The 23306-nt window shown below is 43.2% G+C and overlaps 1 protein-coding gene across 3 annotated transcripts in view; it reads left to right on the forward strand.

Annotated features, from left to right (window-relative positions):
* Abhd6 (abhydrolase domain containing 6, acylglycerol lipase) overlaps positions 1–22990 on the forward strand; it is a 57482-nt gene extending 34492 nt beyond the window's left edge. For all 3 annotated transcript variants that reach the window (XM_074044047.1, XM_020180752.2, XM_020180751.2), the window contains exons 4-10: positions 5880–6036; positions 7818–7931; positions 9004–9136; positions 12866–13023; positions 16939–16993; positions 17203–17303; positions 21836–22990. In XM_074044047.1, the coding sequence (XP_073900148.1) occupies positions 5880–6036; positions 7818–7931; positions 9004–9136; positions 12866–13023; positions 16939–16993; positions 17203–17303; positions 21836–22012 (895 nt within the window). In that variant the 3' untranslated portion in view covers positions 22013–22990. The remainder of the gene's footprint in view (positions 1–5879; positions 6037–7817; positions 7932–9003; positions 9137–12865; positions 13024–16938; positions 16994–17202; positions 17304–21835) is intronic.
* Positions 22991–23306: the final 316 nt, after the last annotated feature.

Genomic DNA, 23306 nt, shown 5'->3' on the forward strand with positions numbered 1-23306 from the left:
TTACAAGCCTATAAAGAGCAGATAACTTTGAAAATGGGTGGGAAACTCAAAAGACACTTCGTAGCAAAGGATATCCAATAGCCAACAGACGTGAAATGAAATGGTGTTCAGTTTCATTTGTCATGAGGGAGATTCAAATTAAAACCACAGTGAAACTGGGTGTGGTAACATATGCTTATAATCCCAGCACTTGGGAGGCGAAGACTAGAGAGGATCTCTTGAGCTCAGGAGTTCAAGACCAGCCTGAGATCCTGTTTCGAAAATAATTAAGAGGAAGGAAAGGAAGGGAGGGAGGGAAGGAGAAGAAAAGCACACTGAGATACTGTTTCCTTCCTTCTTCCCTCCCTCCCTCCCTCCCTCCCTCCTTCTTCCCTCCCTCCCTTCCTCCCTCCCTCCTTCTTCCCTCCCTCCCTCCCTCCCTCCCTCCTTCTTCCCTCCCTCCCTCCCTCCCTCCTTCTTCCCTCCCTCCCTCCCTCCCTTCTCCTTCCACCTCTCCTTTCTTTTTTGTCAGGGTCTTGCTATATAACCTGGGCTGGCTTCATACTTGTTTGGTAGCCCAAGCTGGCCTCAAACTCGCAATCCTTTTCCTCAGCCTTCTGAGTGCTGGGATTACAGATATGTACCACCATAACCAGCAAGATGAAGGAATCTTGAAAACATCATGCTAAGTGAAAGAAGCCAGACACAGAGGCCACTTTTTGTATGACTCCATTTATATGAGAAGTCCAGACCAGCAAACTTGCAGAAAGTTGATTAGGTCTTGCCAGGAGCTGCTGCAGGGAGAAGAGAATAAAAGGTGAGGGGCCTCTCTCTCTTTTTCTTTTTTCTTTTTTTTTTTTTTTTTGGTGGTATTGGGGTTTGTACTCAGGAATTTGCAGTTGCTAAGCAAGCAGGGTGTTTTTTTGAGACAGGATCTCACTATATAGCTGAGGCTGGCCTAGAACTTGCCTCCTCCAGCTTCCACTTCCCCAGTGCTGGAATTACAGGCATGTACAACCACACCTTGACTTTTCTTTTTTTTTAAAATTGTGGTAAAAGTATACTTAATATCTAAAAAATAGAAAATAAGGGTTGATGAAGGCGTGGAGAAATTAGAACCTTTATGCATTGCTGGTGAGAATGTAAAATGGCATGGCAACTGTGAACAAGTTTAGTGGGTCCTCAAGAAAGACAACATCAAATTCCCATGTGACCCAGCAGTTCTACTTCTTGAATATATATCCCAAAGAACTGAAAGCAGAGACTCAAATAATACTTGTAATTGCAGTTCTTGCTAATGTTTATGAGCATTCTTCCTAATAGCCAAAAGATGGAAACAACCCAAATGGCTATCAATAAAAGGACAGATAAATGGATAAATCTTGAGAACATTATGCTAAGTGAAATAAGTCAGGCACAAAAGAACAAATATTATATGAGACTATTTATACAGGGGACCTAGAATAGATAAAATCAGCTGGGTGTAGTGTTACATGCCTGTAATCCCAGTTACTCTGGAGGAAGAGGCAGGAGGATTGAGAGTTCAAGGCCAGCCCAGGCAAAGTAACAAAACACTATCTCAAAAACAAATAAAAATTAAAGGGCTGGAAGCATGGCTCAATGAGTAGAGTGTTTGCCTTCCATGCAGACTCTGGGTTCAATCCCCAGTAATGTAGGAGGGAAAGAAAAACAAACTCATAGAGCCAGAAAGTCAAATAGAGATTACTAGGATTTGAATGAGTTATTGCTTAGTGGACCCAGAGTTTCTATTAAGGACATGGACAGAGGTGATTTTGAACGCACTTTATGGACTGAATTACGATATACTTAAAATGATTAAAATGGTCCATTTTATGAGATGTCTATTTTAACACAATAAAAAAAAAAGAAATCCGTAAAGTACTTTTTTTGTGACATTCCTCTTAACTGGAGGACAGATTTGTAGGATGAGGGCTCTGAACTCCTGGAGTCTGTCTCAAAGGCAAACCTGGGGAAGTTCCTTTTTCTGTGCTTCTCAATTTAGGTCAGTTGAACCTTTAATGGCTTCTGTCCCTGAAACAGGAGCAGTTTGACTTTCGTACTAAGACTGTTTGAAAAGATCTTATTCCTGAGACACTCATTCATCCCAACTTAATTCCTCTCGTTTTTCCTGTTCGGTAAGTTTGCTGCAAAGTCTTATTTCTGACTTTGTTAATTAGACATAATTCACTCTCTACTGTGGTTAAACTAAAGAAGTTGTAGTTTCTTTTCATTTTCCAATCTGGACTACTTCATAATTTTTAACTGGCCTGGTAGTTTAGCATCTTCTTCCCACTCTTAGAAATTATTGAAAATATTTGTCCTCCAGCTCATTGCTTCTGGAGCCACAGGGGAAGTTTTCCAGTGGATTTACCAATTCAGCGGAGAATTTGGAATAGTATCTGAGAGCTTCCCACCTAGTAACGAAGGGCTCAGCTCTCAGCCTGGCACTCTGGCTGGCCTTCCCACTGTGGCTCCCTTCCCTCTGGGCTCTAATTGTACCTGGTTCTCCTCAGGTTGTACCTGTGTTCTGGCCTCAGTGTTTCCACCTCCTGGCATTACCTGTCTCAGCTAATACATTTAAATATCCTGTAACCTGCTCAGTTCTCACCTTTTCCATCAGGTCCTCCCAGCTTCTTTGTGACCTCATACTGTAGTCTGGGTGGGAGTGGTAGAGAATTTGGAGATTATAAAAGAGGTACAGAAAATACAAATTACCCAGAACACTTGGAATTATTTTCCTCAGTGACTCTGTTCTTTCTGTCTGTTTCTCTCACCTCATCTGTTCATACTTCAAAATGTTTTAGCAGAATTAGAATCAATGGTATAAAAACTTGGGTCCTATTTTTTCCCTTGACATCATGTCATAAGCATTTTTCCATGTTATTGAATACTTTTGAAAAGTTCTTTTTAAGTAACAGCAAAATGTTACATAGTGTAGATGTATTGTGATTTATGTGATATATTTTCCATTAATAGACACTAAGGTTAGTATTTTTTTTTCTAATTTAAATAACACTATTTTTGTTTTGTTTTGTTTTGTTTGAGACAGCGTCCCAGACTGGCCTGGAATTCACTATGTAGCCCAGGTTGGCATCAAACTCGTGATTCTCCTGCTTTTGCCTCCCAAGTGCTGAGGTTTCAACAGGTGTGCACCACCACAGCTAACTTATTTTATACTTCTTAAAAATATTTTCCCCCTGAAGGTTTCTGCTTATTTTCTTGGGACAAGTTATTCCTACAAGTATAATTACTAGGTCCAAAGATAAAGGCTTTTTTTTTTTGCTTGTTTTTTGCAGTACTGGAGTTTGAACTCAGGGCCTTGCAGGTGGGTTTTCTACCACTTAAACTAAGCCCCAAGCCCAGGGTATGAGATTTCTAAAGACTCCTTCTTGACTAATGCCAGGTTGCTTTGTAGAAAAATTGAACATTATAATTGGCTTAAAAAAATAAACTTTGTATAACAATAATAAAAAAAAATAACAAATAAATAAATAAACTTGGGTGGAGGTGTGGCTCAAGCCATACAGTGCCTGCCTAGCAAGGGTGAAGGCTTGAGTTCAAATACCAGTACTACCAAAAAAATACTGTGTGCACTAGTGGCTCATGCCTGTAATTCTAGCTCCTTGGGAGTTGGGAGACTGAGATCAGGAAGAATGTGGTTTGAGGCCAAGCCACTCAACAAAGTTAATGAGACCTCATCTCAATGGTAAAAAGCTGGGTATGGTGGTTGTTAGAAATGCCGTTCCCAGACAGTGATCAAAGAAACACACGGGAGTCCCTCAGCAAGGCAAAAAGAGAAGTTTTACTTCTGCAGAAGGCTATAGCCACAGACCATAGTCTGATAGGCAGGACACACTGGGTGGGAATCAGCTCAGTTTTTATCTCTTTGTCTCTCACCCTGATGGATGGGTTGAGTTCACAATCTTTGCGATTAGTTACTTAGAAAAGAGGGCATGTGGGTAAGGGGGACCTTGAAGCAGGGAGAACAAGAAAATTCTTTTGGGGAATATTCATCTTTAAGCAAGCAGTTTGAGATTAGGACAGCTGGTGATAAACAGCTCTTTGTTTGATCTCAAGAACTGTGCAAGATCAAGCAACATTTCTCAAAGCATGTAGGACAGCAATTTGGGGAGGTGAGCTGGCATCTATACAGTGATAGTTTTACATTAACTCCTTTGATAGAAAAGACCTGACTTTAGTTGATTCTCTCATGGTGCATGCCTCTCATGTCAGGATGGCAGGACATTTAAAACAGGAGGATCATGGTCCAGACTGCCTGGGCAAAAAATGAGACCCTGTCTTCAAAAGAACCAAAACAAAAAGGGTTGGAGATGTGGCTCAAGTGATAGAGCACCTGCCTGGCAAGCGTGAAGCCCTGAGTTCAAACACACCAATACTGCCAAAAAAAAAAAAAAAAAAAACCTTTCTAAATTGGAAGTCCACAGAATGTTATATCTCATTGTGATATTTACATCTTTAGTTGTTCGTGACCTCAAACATGTCTTCAATGTTTCTTCATCATCATTGTCTCTTCTACTAGGAGTTAAATCTTCATTGTTTCGCCCAGTGTTAAATTGGGGTTTTAGCATGGTTCATATCAGTCTGTAGCTTTTCATATGCTGAGTCTTGGGTTGGGGTTCATATGTTGAGTCTTGGGACTGAGTTCATATCAGTCTTGGGTTGGGGTTATAGCTCAGTGATAGAGTGCTTACCTAGCATGCTTGAGGCCTTGGGCTTCACCCCCAGTACTGCCAATAAAAGAAAAGAAAAAAGAAGTAGTCTGTGGCTGTCATGTTTGTTGCTCCCATTTCCCCGTGTTTTTTCCTTGAATTTTGGCAAATGATAATACTTGGAAGGACTGAATTCTTTATGTAACACTAGTAACCACTGTTGATTGAATTTTACCATGCGCTGGACATTGAACTACTTTTAATCTTTGCCATATCTTCAGTGTAATGCAACATTTCCCCACATTGTCGATGAGGAGATAAATTCAAAATCAGATAGTCAGTAAATGAATGAGCTGGGACAGGAATAAATGAGCAAGCAAACATTGCAGTGCCATGGTTTAGAATTCTGAAATATGCTTGGTTCCTCTTAAGAAGGGTTTTTAATCTGGCCCATCTTATTATATTTTCAATGTTTTGAACAGACAAGGCAGTCACTGAAAAAGGTATGGAAAGCTTTGAATGCAGTGCTAAGTCTACCACCCACCTCTGTTCCCTCTCTGCCCGCTTCTCCCCTCATTCCCCACCTCTGCTCCACATTCTTGTCTTACTGGTGTCTTGTGTCTGCTCCCACACATTTGTGTGCAGGTGCACGTAAACACGAATGCACATCCTTCTTTGTCTTCCCTGACTTTACGCAGAGGGCTGAGACCAGTCGGTTTACCAAGACTTGGCTACTTCTTTAGTGTAAAGTGTATCACAAAGTGAATCTCTGAGTGAATTAATTATCTTTCATCTTGGAGACCTTTTTCATGCCTAGAGTTCAATTCGTTTCAACAGTAATTTCATATTGAAGCTGATCTGAGGCCAAACTGTAGCTCTGCCAAGTCTTATGTAACCAACAGAAGCTGAGCCTTCCACCAGCCACCATATGTTGTGAGGAATGCAGCCAGGAGACCGTGCCCAAGGTTCTGAAGCGTCAATGAGTGCTGTCAGAATCTTTGAGCGCTGTATAACCAAAGGTTATTACGTGTGACATCTTAAGAAAACACCCTTTTCCTTTCTTGGTGCTCGTTGAGGTGAAGTCCTGAGGACTCCCAGAGGGCAAGAACTGGGAGAAGGGTTTGTCTCACCACTAAGTAGGACGTGCCCCCCACCCAAAGTCACAGACTGGGAATGTGCTGCGTTCATTTTGCCCTTTTCTCCCCCTAGGTACTGGCGGAGGACATTGGGCATGCAGGTCCGCTACATTCAACATGAAGACTATCAGTTCTGTTACTCCTTCCGGGGCAGGCCAGGGCACAAGCCATCCATCCTCATGCTCCATGGATTCTCTGCACACAAGGATATGTGGCTCAGTGTGGTCAAGGTGAAGTTCCACCCTCTTTTCTCTTAGAAGGAAAAGTTTCTACTGCCTATGATGTCATCAATAATGATGGAAGACAGGATCAGCCCAGAACCATAGTTCATGTTAAGTCTTAAAACGAACACAATTTATTATTCACATTCTTTTGTCAGACAAAATTGAATTGAATACTATTGGAACCTGTGCCTCAGAAGTCTTTTTTACTTTGTGAATGTTTTTTAGATGAGGTTTCTGACACATCTACATCTCAGAATTGCCATGATGATCAAGGCTAGGTCCCCTCCCCACCCCCACCCCTGTCCCCACTGCTGCACCCTGGTTGACTGTGCGTTCAATCCTAACTACCTGAAAGGTTGAGATCAGTAGGATCACGGTTTAAGGCCAGCCTGGATAAATAGTTTGTGACACCCCCATCTCCAAAGTAACTGGAGCAAACTGGACTGCAGCTGTGGCTCAAGTGGTAGAGCAGCTGCTTTGCAAACATGAAGCTCTGAGTTCAAACCACAGTCTCACCAAAAAAAGAAAATAAGAGACAGGGTCTCGCTATGTATCCCAGACTGGCCTCAAACTTGTGATCCTCCTGCCTCAGGCTTCTGAGTGCACCACACCTGACTAAGGCTGGGCTTTTTAAAAAAAAGCACTTGTTGGGCTGGGTATGTAGCTCTGTGGTGGAGTGCTTGCCTAGAATGCTCAGGCCCTGGGTTTAGTCTTCAGAACTATTTAAAAATTAAAAAGCATTTATTCTTTTATACTCCAGATTTTCTCTCTTCCTTCTCCCCACCTTTCTTCTCTTGCTCCTTCTTCCCTCTTTTTATTTCTACGTTTTTTCCTTCTACTTAGACAAATGATCTTGATCTGAAAACTATTCCTGAATGGTTTTCCAAATTGCTTTTTGTCCTGTGTTACTTGTTGTGGCACCTTGCTGTTCTTGGTCAGAGTAATCAGCTAGTGAAGAGTAGGACTGGCAGAAGTATTGGGAGGGCAGTGTCCCAGGCTCCCACCTCAGGTGAGACCATACCTGAGGGATCCCAAGTTTTACCTATACCAGGAGGAAAAAGCCCACATATATCTGGTTACTTGTGTTCTTATTTCCAAATGTCACTACAAGGACAGTAACTTTCCTGCCTTCATGAATCCCTCACTTTCTTCCCCCACTCAGATAAACGTTTTCTTTATGACTGGATATTGTTCATTGATAACTGATGTTTCTCAGTTTCCTGGTTAAAGTGGCATATCTCTAAATGGGAAAAGGTAGTTTGAGATAATAAGCATCTCAAGAATTAGACATTAGTGAAAAAAAAGTTGAAATCAGCATCATCAGGATGATTGGACGTGGCTTTTTTGGGGGGAGAGCATTACTCTTGTTGACTCTACTGCTGGCTAGGGCTCTGGAAGAACAGAATCGCCCCCTTTTCTAAACTAGCAGCTCTGTGGCTGGAGTAAGTGTGCAACAGGGAGGAAAGGAGAAGGAGGTAGTACCTGCCTTGCAGTGTTAAAATAGAGCAAGAGACTTAAGCCTGTCAGCCTGGGCTTTGTGCTCCCTTTGTAATCATCTGCTAAACTCCTTTTCATCTTTGTATCATTCTTTTGGGGGCCTATGTTCCTTATGAGGCTACTGGCAGTGCTTATTCATGTTCTTGGGTAAAACACTGGAAGGCCCAGAACCATGTATGCCCATGGATTACTGTCCAGATCACTTGGGAAGTAGGGACGACCTTCTCAGCAAAGTAAGCAGACACATTTTACACACCATGTACTGAGTTTCTGGGTCTTTGTATTCTCAGTTCCTTCCAAAGAACCTGCACTTGGTCTGTGTGGACATGCCAGGACACGAGGGCACCACTCGCTCCTCCATGGATGACCTGTCCATAAATGGGCAAGTCAAGAGGATACATCAGGTAAGCAGAAGACTCCATCAAGATTGCCCAGACTGGCTTTGTCCATCATTGCACGGCCAAGCTTGGAGAGCAGACGGGAGAGTTCCATACTGACTCACGACCACTCTCCAATGCAGACTGCAAGTGATGGCCAACAAAATGGCAACCCAGTCAGTTGACTGTGGAGGTCCTGGCTTATTATAGACTGTTCTCCAAGCCTATTGCACTTTCTTGTGAAGAAATACAATCTCAGCATTTTCTCAGCTCTTTGAAAAGGAATTTAGGATTCCTTAAAACTCTTTCCCTCTCTGGAGGTCTGTGTTTCTGCTTACCAGCTGCATGATAACAGCAATATCCCTTTTGTCTTGTTAGGGAGGGTGCGCTTTGCTTTTTGTTGTATTTTGGCATCTAACTCTAGCTATTTCTGGCTGGGCTTTCAAGGTCATGGAGGCACAGAAGCCATTTCATAGTTGGGTAAGTTTCAGGTTAACATTAGGTATTTTCTCCAGATGAGAATATTTGTTTAATAGTATATGCCTCTGCCATTAAACTGTGTATTTTAATAAGGTCAGGAACCTTGTGTCTTTGGTTCTTTGCTGTATCCTCAGCAACTAACTATAGTTCCCTGAACATAGTAAATATCCTAAAACATTTTTTCTATGATGGATAGATGGGTGGATGGTTGATTGGATAGATGGATGGATGGGTAGATAATAAGAAGGGCTTTAACTTAGGGCAGGAGTCATCAGACCATGGCTTGTGAGATGTAATTGGCCTGCCACCTATTTTTGTAAACTTAAGTTTTATTGGAATACAGCCACACTCATTCACTTAAGTGTTGTCTGAGCATATTTTGTAGTACAGTGGCAGAGTTGAATAGTTGTAACAGAGACTATAAATGATCCCTCAGTCACTGGTGCCAAATAAAGAGAAGTCCAATGCATGCTGCAGGGCTTGTTTTGATAATGGATCCAGTAGAGTTTCAGATTCTCTTCTGTCAATAGCAGTTCTCAGGTGTGCATAGCCACATTCAGTTGTACTGGGGGTCTCTGCTCTGTAATTACAACTGCCTCCTTTTCATTTCCCTTCCTAGTTTGTAGAATGTCTTAAACTGAATAAGAAACCCTTCCATCTGATTGGCACTTCCATGGGTGGCCACGTGGCTGGAGTGTACGCTGCATATTACCCATCGGATATCTCCAGCCTGTGTCTTGTGTGCCCTGCTGGTAAGTCACATGGCTACAACATCCATAGGAGTGACTTGAACACAGAGGAATGTGTCTCTGAAGAAACAGTGTATGGTGTCTGCTAGGACTATTTTTAAAAATCTTCTTTTTGATGTGTACTTTAGAGATATGCAAAGTTTTATTGGTAACGAACCAAACAGTTATATAGTCACAATCTTAACCAGACTGACTTAAAATGTATAACTAGCATAGTTTTTGTTTGTTGTTTGTTTTTGGTGGGACTGGGGTTTGAACTCTGCTCTACCACTTGGGCCACACCTCCCAGACTGATTGAAAATTTAGAACAGGGCTGGGGATGTAATTCAGAGGTAAGTGCTTACCTAGCATAAGCAAGTAGAACCAGCACCTGTTCCGCAAAGAATGGAAGGCAGGTCATTAAAATGGGCATGCTTTGCAGCACAGAAATATTTTGAACTATAATGTGTATGTTAACAGTCAACATTTATGAGTTTAATTGTCACTAAACCCTGTGAGATGAGGGTACTCAGATTATGCCTCTCTCCTTTTCTTGCTGAAAACTCAGAGATCTTTATTCATTCTAAGACTTTTAAAAAAAAAATCAGATTTTAGTTTCTCTTTTCTTGTATGTATAATGTCAACTTAAACTGTAACACATCTTTAGAAATTTCCATCTGTAGTTGGATTTTAAATTCATTTTCTTCCATAAGTCTTCAAACTTGGTTTACAGTAATAGATAAAATCATTTCTTTCTTTCTTTTTTTTTTTTTGCTTCATTCTCTTCTAGATAAAATCTTAATTTCTCTCTTTCTTCTCCTCCTCCTTCCTTTCCCTCTCTCTTTGGTACTCTATTGGGATATTATCAAAACATAATGATGTAGCTTGGTACTGGTGGCTCACACCTGTAATCCTAGCTACTCAGGAGGCAGAGATCAGGAGGATCATGGTTTCAAGCCAGCCTGGGCAAATAGTGAGACCCTATCTTGAAAATAGCCAACACGAAAAGAGCTGGTGGAGTGGCTCAAGTGGCAGAGCACTTGCCTTGCAAGCATGAGGCCCTGAATTCAAACCCCAGTAACACGAGCAAAACAAAACATAAAAATAATAATTTACTCAAATTTTAAGTGTAAGAGTCATCTAAGTGACTCTTCATATATGTAATTATCATACAGATAAAGATATTTTGCCTACAATAATTACATTAGTACCAGAGCTAGGATAGGCGCTGATCCCAGAGTGACTCCAGAATTCTCACTGTAGCTTTTTTGGGAAGTACTTTCATACGTACCACCTCCTTTATGTGATGCAGTGAGAACTGAGCCATGAGTTGAACACTTACACCTCTTACTGAAGCTTAACAAATTGTCCTTTGAAATCCTTCTGCCACTGTGAAAGTTAATAGTTTTCAGGGATGTTAAGGACACTGAAATTAAAGACAAGCCTATAGAGGGTTTTCTCTTCCCCTTTTTCCAAGCACCAGGTCTGAAATCATTTTACCATTCAAGAGTAAAGTTTGAGAATTGAAGGAACAGCCCTTACAGAAGGTTATTGAACACCAGACCACTTACAGAAGATCATATCTAGCGTTCTCAAGGGTATATTCGTTAGCTCAGAATAGAATTTTATATGGAAACTTGAAATTGTTTATATGTGGGCTGGCAGAGTGGCTCAAGTGGTAGAGCGCCTGCCTAGCAAGCACAAGGCCTTGAGTTCAAACCCCAGTACCACCGAAATAAAAATGTATATGAAAAAGTTGAAATGGGTTAGGAATATATATATATATATATATATATATAAACCCTAGATGTTTGTTAGTAAATTTTTTTTCTTACTTTTGATATAATTTAAAATTTTACAGGGAAGTTTCAAAATCCCATATTCCCTTTACCCAGTTCCCCCCATTAACAGCTCACATCACAATAAATTTGTCACCACTAAGAAACCAAGACTAGTATGTTATTATTAATTAAATTCCAGGCTTTACTTGAGTTTTTACTTAGTTTCTCCAGTAGTAGTCTTTTTTCTGTTCCAGAATCCAGTACGAGATACCATGAGACATTTAGCTCAGGATTACTTTTTCTTTTGCGAAAACAAATTTAAATTAGCACCTTTTTATTTTTATTTTTTATGGTGCTGGGGATTAAACCCAGGGCCTCATACATGCTGGGCAAGTGCTCTGCCACTGAGCTATACCCACATCTCTTAATTTATTTTATTTATGAACAGAGGTATTTTAGCACATTTCTAAAGGATTTTTACAGAAAATTATGAGACATGTCTTTGAAAAAGAATTGAAAAGCCTTTTAGTTTAAATAATTTCATGAGGTTACCAATGCTCTAGAAATATATATTACATAATAAAAACCAAGGGCAAGTCAGTGTAAAACACAGGATTGGAGCTGGACAATTCTGAGCATGCTCTCAAATTACTTTTAAAGAGAGAGGAAGCAGGGCACCAGTTGCTCACTCCGTAATCTAGCTACTTGGGAGGCTGAGATCAGGAGGATCGTGGTTGAAGGCCAGCCTGGGCAAAGAGTTTGCAAGACCCATCCCAATGGAAAAGAGTTGGATGTGTCACGATGCTTGCCTGCAATTCCAGCCATGGATGAGGCCTAAAATAACCAACCAAAAAAGGGCTGGAGGCATGATTTAAATGGTAGAGCACAACCTGCTTAGCAAGCTCCAAGCCCTGGTTCAAATTGCAGTACTGGGGGCGGGGGATATAAGGGAGGGGAAAGGAGAGAGAGGAGAGAGAGAGAGAAAATGAACAGGTGATACAATCTACTTTATGGCTCCATGAAAGCCGTATGTGATGCCTGTGCTGAATTTAGGGGTTACTGGATCTAGATCTTTTCTTTAGTTGATTTTTAAGGTAGGTAAGTAAGATGCCAAGACTTCCTGCCTCAGTCTCCTGCGTAGCTGGGATTCCTGGAGCCTGCCACACCTGCCTTCTCTGGACATAGATTTATGAAGTGTGAGTTCCTGTAGCATTACCAACATAATCGATGCTACTGCCTTCTTTCTAAAATCTGGCTCTTTGAAGTTAAATACCTACCGATAAATGTGCTCAGTGTTGGAAGTAAAAATTAGTTTTGCCTTCCTGTATAATGCGAGCTACTGTGGATTATCTCATGGTAGGCTCCAGGATGATGGGAAATAATGGGAAATGTCAAAGGAATCTGTCTCAGCCATCATCTACTGCTCTTCTGGAGGGTCTAGGTGCTGCCACAATATGGGGACAGCTCAGGGGAAAGACTTACCCTGTTCCCATGAGAGCACGCCCAGGGAGCCCAAGCTACTCAGTCACTCCAGCCCTAGGTTTTTTTCCCATTATGTAGGCCCACAAATCCACGCAACCACAGAAGTGTGCACAGGGCCCAGACAAGTTGCCTTCTAGACTATGCTTCTCATACTCTAGCGTGTGTAGGATCCCCTGGCAACTTGTTACAATGCAGACTCTGATTCAAGAGGATTAGGGATGGATGTGCTCCTGTATTTCTTATAGGTTCCCAATATACCTGGTCTGTAGACCTCAGTGTGAGTAACCAGTCCAAAGATATCTTGAAGCATTCTGTGTTTCTCAGAGGTTTTGACTTTGAGCAAGGATGGCAGTACCAATGAAAAAGAACCTCCTGATGAAAGAATCCTGAACTGTATTAGCTATGGACTACTATCAGAAGTTTTCTCCATAAAATAGAGGTCGAAAGAAGATAGGTGTATTGTTAAGCTCTTCTGATTTGAATCCCACAGGGCTGGAGTATTCGACTGATAATGAGTTTGTACAACGGATCAAAATGCTGCAGCAGTCACCCTCCATACAGAAGATTCCCTTGGTCCCGTCCACCCCGGAGGAAATGAGTGAGATGCTTCAGCTGTGTTCCTATGTCCGCTTCAAGGTGCCCCAGCAGGTACAGGGGCTCAGCAGCCATATCCTCCCCCTCCAAAGGGATTCCCTCCTGTGTTCCTTGCTGCACCTACTCACTGACTCCTCCTTTTCCACTTCCATTTATTCATTTAAGTAGCTACATGGTGCCTATGACATGTCAACCTCTGTGGTGTGCTTAGTGGTGAATATACAAGACAGGGAAGGTCCCTGGTTAGACACAATCCAGTATGAGAGGCAGACAATTAACAAAAAAAAAAAAATTACAAATTGAGGACTTGGAGGTATGGCTCAATTGGTAGAGCACCTACCTGCTTTACAGGTATGAAGCTCTGAGTTCAAACCCCAGTCCCACCAAAAAGTAAAAAACAAAAATACAAATTGGAATGAATATTTGAGATGAAATGATTGACAATAGAGAGGCAGGGGTAGTTTTGATAAGCCTGTTTGAGGGAACAGCAGAAATGGAAGGATCACATACAAGTTCAAGACAATGCAAGGAGGGCAGATGGCTGGAGCCTAGAACAAGAGGGAGAAGGGGTCAATATGAAGTTGGAAAGGGAGGCAGGGCTAAATCTCATTCTCAATTAAAAATAAAATCTTGGGCTGTTGGAGTGGCTCAAGTGGTAGAGCAAGTGCCTGAGTTCAAACCCCAAAACTGCAAAAAAAAAAAAAGAATAAATAAAAGTAAAATCTTAGCACTGCTTTACACTCTTACAAATTATCAAGGAACCCAAAGGACTTTTATTTATGGAGGCTTATTTGTTGATTTTGAAACCCAGAAAAATTTAATGCATAAGAATGTACAAGCACTCATTCTATTAGCTGTCAGTGAAATGACATTGTCTCATGCTATATAAGTTCTGAGAGAATGTAAGTGAAAAGGCAAGTGACAGTATTATTGCACACAGTGTGACCTACAGACTCCCAAGACCCACATTGAGAACCACTGGACTAGATCCTATATCCTCTAGGGCCTTAACAGTTTATGGGAAGGAGTCTGGGGTTTTCTAAAGACAATAGGAGAACCACTGAAGGATTGTAGGGGAGTGCAGATGGAAGCAGACAAAGCCATTCAAGGCTACTGTGCATTGGAGACAATGGTGGTGTAGACAAGTGTGGTAGTGGTGAAGATGAGAGCTGAGGTGGATTGGAGGCAGAATGAGGTGAATTGGAAGGACAGGACTTACTGGTTGGTAAGTGGGGGGCTGAGGGAGGTGAGGAATCACAAAATGACTTCCAATTCTTAAATAAAACTGAATAGCATTTTCTGATTAGGAGAAGGAGAGGAAGGGGAGGTTTGGGAGTTACTTCAAGAGCTCCATTTTGGATATTTTAAGTTCAAGTTGCCTGTGAGGCCTCTTCAAAGGGAGGTGTCAAGTAGGCAGTTGGGTATACAAGTGATGTAGAGGGAAGTCTGGCCTAAAGGTATGAAGTGGGAGCCATTAGCAGAGGAAGTATTGAAGCACCGTGGGTCAGAGTGAGGTCATTTAGGGAAAAGATATAGAGAACCGAGAGGAGAGTCCATGGCTGAGGCTTCATAGTACCAAATGATCTTTCTCTATTGGACACTGCCTCAGGGTGTGTGTATGTGTGTGTGAGGGTCCTCCTGGGAATTGAAAGAATGAGGCTATTCAGATGTTGTGATCACAACTCAGTTAATAGGTGTGGTTTGTGTCTAAGGAAGTACCCAGAATCCGATTCTGTGACATGTTCTATTCCTGAAATCTTCTTTTAGTTATGAAATTGCACTGTCCCCTCTCAGCACTCTTCTAGAATATTATGGCTAAAAAAGACACCATGTCTGAGTTGTGAGAGATAGGAAAAACATGTAAGAGAAAGTAAATGGTGGCTCCAGGAATCTTTCCTTCCCAGGAGAACAGGAGCATCTAACACTCAGCCCACAGGGCCATCTTGTGTGGTGACTGTGTTTGCTCATCTGTGTCTTCCACTCTGTGCTCTGTAAAACCAGGAACTGTGGCCTAATTGGCTATTCCATCCCCAGAGTTTAGCACAGTGCCTTCATGAAGTAGGCTAGCATGGAATAGATGGACTAATGAATGACAGGAAGTCTTGATGACACAAGGATGGAGAGTGGATGGGTGGAGTGCTATGGGATAGATGAGATGGGTGCGTGAATTAATTCATGTGCATGGTTATATGATTGAAGACTGTAGGATAGGTGGATGAATGGAGGGTGAGTGAATGGCTAGTTGGATGGATGGAATGATGCCTGGATAACACAGGGATGGAAGATAGATGGATTGATGAATACAGGATGGATAGACACATGCATTGTGATTCAGAGAAGCAGGATGAATGGGTCACTCCATCAAGCAATTAAGCAGAGATGGAAGGTGGGGGTAGTGTCACATGCCTGTAGCCCTAGCACTCAGGAGGCAGAAGCAGGAGGATTGTGAGTTTGAGGCCAGCCTGAGCTACATAGTGAGACCCAGGCTAGCTTGAGCTACATAGTAAGACCTGTCTCAATATAAGACAGAACAGAACAAAACAACAACAAAAAATGAACAGAGGTAGAAGATGGATGGATGCAAAATGGATAGATGCATGGATAGAGGATGGATAGCAAAACAAAGAAAATGTCTGATGCAGAGCACAATGTTGTTCATCAGATTGCCAGAACCAGTCAGATTCTAGTTGTGCTCCACAGGGTTGGTTTAGTCCAAAGCAACCACAGCTGGGTATATGATGGTCAGCTTTCTGTCAGTGTGACAAAATACCTGAGATAATCAACTTATAAGGAGGAAAGATTTATTTTGACTCAGGGTTTCAGAGGTTTCAGTCCCTGGCCACTTGGCTCCATCATGGCAGGGAGCTTGAGGTAGAATAGAGCTGCTCAGCTCATGGTGACCAGGAAGAAGAAGAAGAGACAGAAAGGTGCTCTGATAAACCCTTCTTCTTCTTCTTCTTTTTTTGTGGTACTGGAGCTTGAACTCAGGGCCTACACCTTGAGCCACTCCGCCATCCTTTTTTTATTATGGGTTTTTTCAAAAGAGGGTCTTGATAACTATTTGCCTGAGCTGGCTTTGAACCACAATCCTCTGATCTCTGCCTCCTGAGTAGCTAGGATTATAGGTGTGAGCCACTGGCACCCAGCTAGTATACCCTTCTTAAGACATCTCCAGTGACCTTCTTCCTCCCACGAGGCCCTAAAGTTTCCACCACCTCCCAATAGCACAACAGGCGGAGGACCAAGCCCTTAGCACATGGCTTTTGGGGGGACACCTAGAATCCAAACCATAGTTATGTGTCTTCCCAACTTCAGACAGTGCATGGGATTCCTAAGAGTACATTGAAGGGGCTTAGACCTCTTCCTAGGTGAGCAAGAGGAGTGAGGGCTGCTCATCTGAATGCTGTACTTTCTAAGTGTCCTGAGGCAGGAGGGAGCAGAGGACTGTGTTCCCCGTGGCTACAGCTACCTCCTTGGGTCAGTTGCCAGGGCCTGGAGATCTTGCCTGTCCACACTTACTGCAGCCCTTACCAATCCTCGGGAGAGAAAGCAAAGATCATGTCAAACAATAACCAAAGCATTCTGGGATTTTGCCTAGAATTATGTAATACTTTATTTCTTCATTGTTTGAGAGGTTCATCATTTCCAATGGCTCAATTTCTTAAAAAAATAGACCTTGTTCTACATTTAGAACTAGATATTATGTCATGCTGATTGTGTCCTAAGCTAAACAGAAAATATCTCAAGATGTCAGCCATTATAGGTGTCTTTTCCATTCTGTAGGGACCTCTAGTTTCACAGAATTCACTGAGTTCTTCCCTAATTTAAAAAAAAAAAAAGAAGGGGAGGGGGCTTTTAGGCTTCCCAGTTATATTTGTTGGAATTTCTTCCTTTCAGATGTCCTAGAGCTATGAGAGGCCTAAGAAATGAGTCTTCTCTTGCTTTCTAACTTTGGTTGTTTGTTCTTAGATCCTGCAAGGCCTTGTCGATGTCCGCATCCCTCATAACAACTTCTACCGAAAGCGTAAGTCGCCCTGCCTTAACGTGGAGATTATTACAAGTGATGCTTTGTGGCTGACTACCTTTTATTTCTTAAATCTTAGTAATTGTGAATGCTTTCTGGGCCCCTGAGGAGAGGAAATAGTGGTCCGGTATTATCTATCCCTTGACTCTGCTGTGGTACCCACGGGCGCAACCCGGCACATGCTCACTCTGTTTTCTTTTTCTGACAAGTGTTTTTGGAAATTGTCAGTGAAAAGTCCAGATACACTCTGCATCAGAACATGGAGAAGATCAAGGTCCCAACGCAGGTCATCTGGGGGAAACAAGATCAGGTATGTCACGGTTGCCCATGGAAGAATGGTCTCGAGGAAAAGCAAGTAGTTATTTATAAAGTGGCCTCTATGACCACTTTCTGTTACCAGGAAGAGATGGTATCCACCCATGTTCACAGGGAGCACAGTCCTGCAAGTTGAGGACTATTGTCTGTGTCTTCCGGTGGAGTTTCTAATAGGCAGGAAGTAGACAGACATTTTGAGACCAAGTGATTGTCCTGCTCCTCATCAAACATTGCCCCCGGATTTACCATCCATTTTGGTCCATGCTCCAAACAATCTTTTCCTTCATTTTTTTTGGCAGTACTGGGGTTTGAACTCCGGGCTCCACATTTGCTAGGCAGACACTTCCCCACCTGAATCACTCCACCAGCCCTGTTTTGTGTTGGGTATTTTCCAGATAGGGTCTTGAGACGATTTGTCTGGGCTGGCTTCAAACCGAGATCTCCTGATCTCTATCTCCTTAGTAGCTAGGCTCACAGGCATAAGCTACTGGCACCTAGCTCCTTCATTCTTTTTAGAAGTCACATAGTATTTATAATATGGCTATGCCACACTGTATTTAAATAGTGTCTTCCTGGTGGTCATTTAGGTCCCTTCCAGTATTTTACTACTTAAGCAATACCTCACTGACCATCATTATGCATGTGTGTTTGTGGGGCTGCACATATCTGAAGGGTAATTTCTGAACTGTAGAATCACCTGTCAAAGGACATGTGCGTTTAAAATTTAAAAGGTTTTGTCAGATGGTCCTGCAGTAGTTTGGTAAGGCTTAAACCACAATAATTCATTGTTCACAGCTCTAGCGGCTGCAGGTCTGAGGTTGGGATGTTGGCAGGTTTGGGGTCAGGAGGCTCTGTGGGAGAATCTTTTCCCTTGTTCTCCACTGGCTTCTGGTGCTTGCTAGCGTCTTTGGTATTCCTTGGCTTATGGATCTATCCCCTGATCCGGCCTTCATCTTCTCATGAAGCTCTCTGTGTGTGTGCCTATAAGGACCAGTCATGTTGGATTAGGGCCCATCCTGCTCCAGTGTGACCTTACCTTAACGAATATTCTGCAATGTCCTATTTCCAAATAAGGTCACATGCTGAGATACTAGGGATTAGAGTTTCAACATAAGGATTTTCAGGGAACAATTCAACCCAGAACAGGCCCTCCAAAGATATTGTCTCCTAGTCCCAGCAGCTCCATTTTTGTTTGTAACTGTGTTTTAGAAATCATATCCCACTGAAAGTTCTTCATAAAGTTTAAAGCAAGAGGAGGCAGTGAGAGATGGAGCCTGTATAAGATCCATAATGCAGGACTACTAACAGGAATGCAGGAGTCTTGTGCTATGGAATATTATGAGGAAAGGATATTACAGAAAAGCTTTTCCTGTTTTAATCCATTTTCTGTTGCTATAATGAAGTACCTGAGGCTGGATCATTTATGAGGACTAGAAGTTTATCAGGCTCATGCTTCTGGAGGCTGGGAGATCCAAGGGCGTCACACTGACGTCTGGTGAGGGGCTTCCTGCTGTGTCATAACACGGTGGAGGGCATCACGTGGCAGGACAGAGCAAGCTGCTAAACACAGCTCAGGTTTATAACAAAACCACTCCCACAGTAACACACCAACACTAGTGATAGTGACATTGATCCATTCATGAGGACAGAGCTCTCGTTAGTCTGTTAATACACTTACGAGGGCAGAGGGATAAAGTTTCCAAAACATAAACTTTTGAGAGACACATTCAAACCATAGGAGACCCTAAGGCAAAGGCCACCATCATGAGCCACCCCTTCAGTGTGGATGAGAGCAAAGGCACGAAGTCAGAGTGTGTTCACAGAGGCCCATGGTGCATGGATAGCCTGGGCAGCGGGGGTTGGGGAGGGAAGCCAGTGTGTGCGTGCTGCCTGTGTGGGGAGGGAGAGCCGCTATGTCTCAGGTCATCCAGGTATGGCTGAGGGTACACAATGCAGGAATGGGGACAAGGAGAACAGGGAGGTCCCCATCCTCCCTTCTGCAGTAGCTGAGGGACTAAAAGCAGCTTTGTGTGCCTGAGCTAGAGGCCAGATCTGGGCTTGTCAGCAGGCAGTCACTTGATCAGAAATCAGACCAGAACAACAGAGGCCTTTCTTTATTGTAAAAATCCCAAAAATGATTTGGGTCTCTCTGGGACTGGCAGGGAGAGGCCATAACCCGTTGTCTTATGGAGAAGGTGCAGAAGTGAGAGCCAGCCTCAGAGACAGAAAGTCTGCATTCCAGCACTGCCTTTGCCCTTCTCAGCCTGTGACCTTGAGCAATCACTCAGTCCCTCCAAGTCCAAGGTGTCTCTTTCACTCCTGAGGACTTGTGTGGCTCAAATGCAATAATGCATATGAAAGTAATCTTTCTCTAGGCATCAAAACACAGATGATTTCTTCCACATGTTCTTTGCCTCTTGACAGCTGGCCTCTGCATGATCCAGAATTTCCTCTGAAGTCCGTTTTGCTCCAGGGGAACAACCTAACATTCTATGGGATGCTGCAAATCTGATCAGATCCTTTTGTGGACCATCTCCAGGGCAGAGGCCAAATAGCAGAGGCTTGGGAGTGGAGGTGGGGGAAGGGGGAGGCTTTATTTCATGGCTTCCCATGCTCTCTGGTTCTTTTCCTGCTCTGTCATCAACATTTGGTGTCACAGCACCTGTCTCCGGGAGGCTGAATTTAGCCTCCTGAAGGAGGATTCTGAATGCCAGCTGCTGTATTGCACAGCTACAGGGGGAACTGTATGCGTTATCATATCTGTGAGTGATACCTCCTGGATCTGGGCAGTCTACAGCCTGCACAACTGAACCTGGCAGTCCTTTCTGAGAAGGCTTCTTCACATCAGTTCAAACACATTTCTACCAGAGTAGGACAATATTGTGTGAAATGACAAGGACTATTATACTTTATGTCCTTTTCTCTGCTGGCTTAGTGTCTTGTATACAAAGTATTGCATTTTTTTTACAGTGATGTTTATTTTTTTATAATACTGCGTTAAAATATTTTTCATCTGGAATGCTGAGTATTTTGATGCTCATTTAAATTTTATGACTTAGGTGAGACCTCACTTGCTTTACTTCATCTTCACTCTGGCTAAAATGGAATGGAGGGAAAATTTTTGATCACTTATATAAATGATTTGTCCAGGAAATCACTGCTATCATTCCCACAGACAAACAAATGTCATGAGGGGTCATTCAGCGACTTCCCATAGGTGACCATGAGGAATGCTGGATTCCTAATTAGCCAGCATAGCTAACAGTGTCAGGCTAGATGTCATGGCTATCTTGCCCATGAGTTCAGATTTTGCTTCTGAGCTCTTTGCAAGATGGATGCTCAGTTCAGGGTTTCTTCTTTTCTACCTGTTGACTCCCCTGCATTCCCTCTGGGCATGTTTCTGCAGTAGCAGGGACTTCATTCCCATCTTGACAGTGGCCACAGCTGAGAGGTCCACCCTGTGGCTGGTGCTGGCTGAGCTCAGTATACTTGGTTCCTCTTCCTGACCCAGGTGCTCAGCAGTGGTCCCTTCCCCCACTCTGCCCCACTTCTAAGTGGGAAGAAACCTTGGTTTTAATGATGGTGGTCTGTGACTGAAGCTCAGAAATGGGTCTTTGCTTTTGCCATTAAGGATGGATAGGAAGGGCCCTGGGCAGGGATGAGTTGCAGATGAAGTCGGTTAAAAGAAGTGTGAATGCAAATACACCTCCAAGGAAAGATGATCCAGATTGGCACGAGAGCAGGGTAACTGAGATAGAAATGAAAGTAAATGAGTTGTTTGAAAAGTACTGGCTTTCACACTGGAAAAGCATTTGCTGTTACTCACAAACTTCAGGGCCTGAGGTCACAGCTGGGGATCCCCAAAGGTCCTTCAAAGAGCGCCCCCCCGCCCCCGCCAGCATTCCCCTCTTGCATTTCCTTGTATGACCTTTCTGCAGTTTGGGTGCCCTACTCTAGGTGTGGGATTGGCTGTGGGGGCCACTGCCCTCCACACAGCCCCAGGGCTCCCTGCTGTCCCCACACACTGGAGGAAAGACCTCCCTTCTGCCCCTCTCCCAACCATCCTCCCTTCCTACCCCCCCTTCCATGTGGACTCCTCCTCTGCTCCCCACTAGCTTACCCAGGAATCAGGAAGGTGGCTTTCCCTTTTCCTGCTTGTCCCTTTGTTCTCTCAGCTCCCAGGAGCCTCTCCCAGTAGAGCCCCTGTTAGGTCATGCTGCTTTGGTCTCTTGAACCATTGGGCTCCCACCAGACCAGACCCTCTTTCTAGACAAGGGCTGTGTTTTTTCTACCTCTTTATCATTGGCATGGAGCAATTCCTAGTGCTAAGTTGCAGAATCAAATAGCAGGCATGCTGGTCATTTCTGTCAGAGAGCCACAAATTCCAATGCCAAAGTGACATGGTCCTTAAATTCACCCCACCTAACTGACCTCTACATCTGACCTCTCTTTGTAAACTCTGTCCACAGAGTGCACCTGAGCATTCAAATCTTTGTGTGCTATCTCATTCCCTCTCTTTCCTGGCAGGTGCTTGATGTGTCTGGAGCAGACATGTTGGCCAAGTCGATCGCCAACTGCCAGGTGGAGCTTCTGGAAAACTGTGGGCACTCAGTGGTGATGGAGAGACCCAGGAAGACAGCCAAACTCATCATGGACTTTTTAGCTTCTCTGCACAACACAGACAACAACAAGAAACTAGACTGAGGCCACTCTTGCAGCCTGCATTCTGCACACAGCATCCACTCCCATCCCCCAGACCTGAAGCGGCCACCACTCTCAGGGATCCTGCCCCAAATGCAGTTGGAGTGCCAGCGTCACTGAGGAAGCCAGTCACCTGTTCCCGGCATCCTTGGTTCCATAGAGCTTCAGGAGGCCACAGGAAATCTCCAAGATCTTTTTCACAAACTGGAAACCCAAATGGAACAAAATAAGAAAACCCAGCCTTGAAACCTACTACGTCTTCAAGTTCATGTCACTGACAAGCCTGTGCTACAGTGGCCATCTTGGACCATAATCATCATGGACATTTTCTTGAAGACATCGCTCACACACTGAGACTCTAGATATTTGTGTTGCTTCAGATGTATCCCCTGCATGGTCAGTGGCTTTTCTAGGAGCTTTAGTGCTCATTCGCTGAACCCTCTTGTTTAAATCTAAGTCAAGCTGTTGCATAAAGACCCATAGATGAATGCAGCCTTCCACTACAAGACCAGGGAGGAAAGTGACAAGCTGTAGAACTACTTCTCCCTTCTTTACAAGTAGAAACCTGTGCAGAGGAGCTTTGTTCCACCACGGCCAGCCTTCAGAAAGGCTCAAGTAGCAGACAAAACAGGTGGGTACTTTATTTGGTACTCATGAGTGAACCCAGAGCAGTTGAAGAACGAGCACCTGGCAGGGTGGGTTTTCTAGGGATGATTTAGGATTTTTAAAAATAGGACTAATAAAGCAATAACGTTCAAGACATCTATCTAAGTAATTGGACTCAAGTTCCACACACAAGCAACTCGTGGGCCTCTTTTCTATTTTGCTGTGCTACTGAAAACTCTTGGATGTAAAATACTGGTCTGTTAATGAATTCTGTGAATTCTGTGAACAGTAACGTGATCGAAAATAAGTCTATACACAGCTGTAAAAGTGATCACAATGATGTGAAATAAATTTAATAAGTCTCTGTCAGCAACATGCAAATAGTTTCTGAGTTCCTATTAAATGCAATGTTGGTAGATTTTCTGTTAACTTTCAAGTTGCTTTTTTTTTTTTTTTTTTGCAGCGGTAGAGATCAAACTCAGGGCCTTGCACTTGCTAGGCAAGCACTCTACCACTGAGATATGCCCCCAGTTCTTGCCTTTTTGAGTCAGGGTCTTGCTATGTAGCTCAGAATGGCCTTGAACTCATTGTGCAGCCCAGCCTGGCCTCGAACATGCAATCATTCTGCCTTCACCTCCTGAGTGTTGGGATTACAGATGTGTACCACCACTCCCAGCTAAAGTGTGTTTTT

Source organism: Castor canadensis, chromosome 10, assembly GCF_047511655.1.
Source record: "Castor canadensis chromosome 10, mCasCan1.hap1v2, whole genome shotgun sequence".
Taxonomy (NCBI): Eukaryota; Metazoa; Chordata; class Mammalia; order Rodentia; family Castoridae; genus Castor; species Castor canadensis.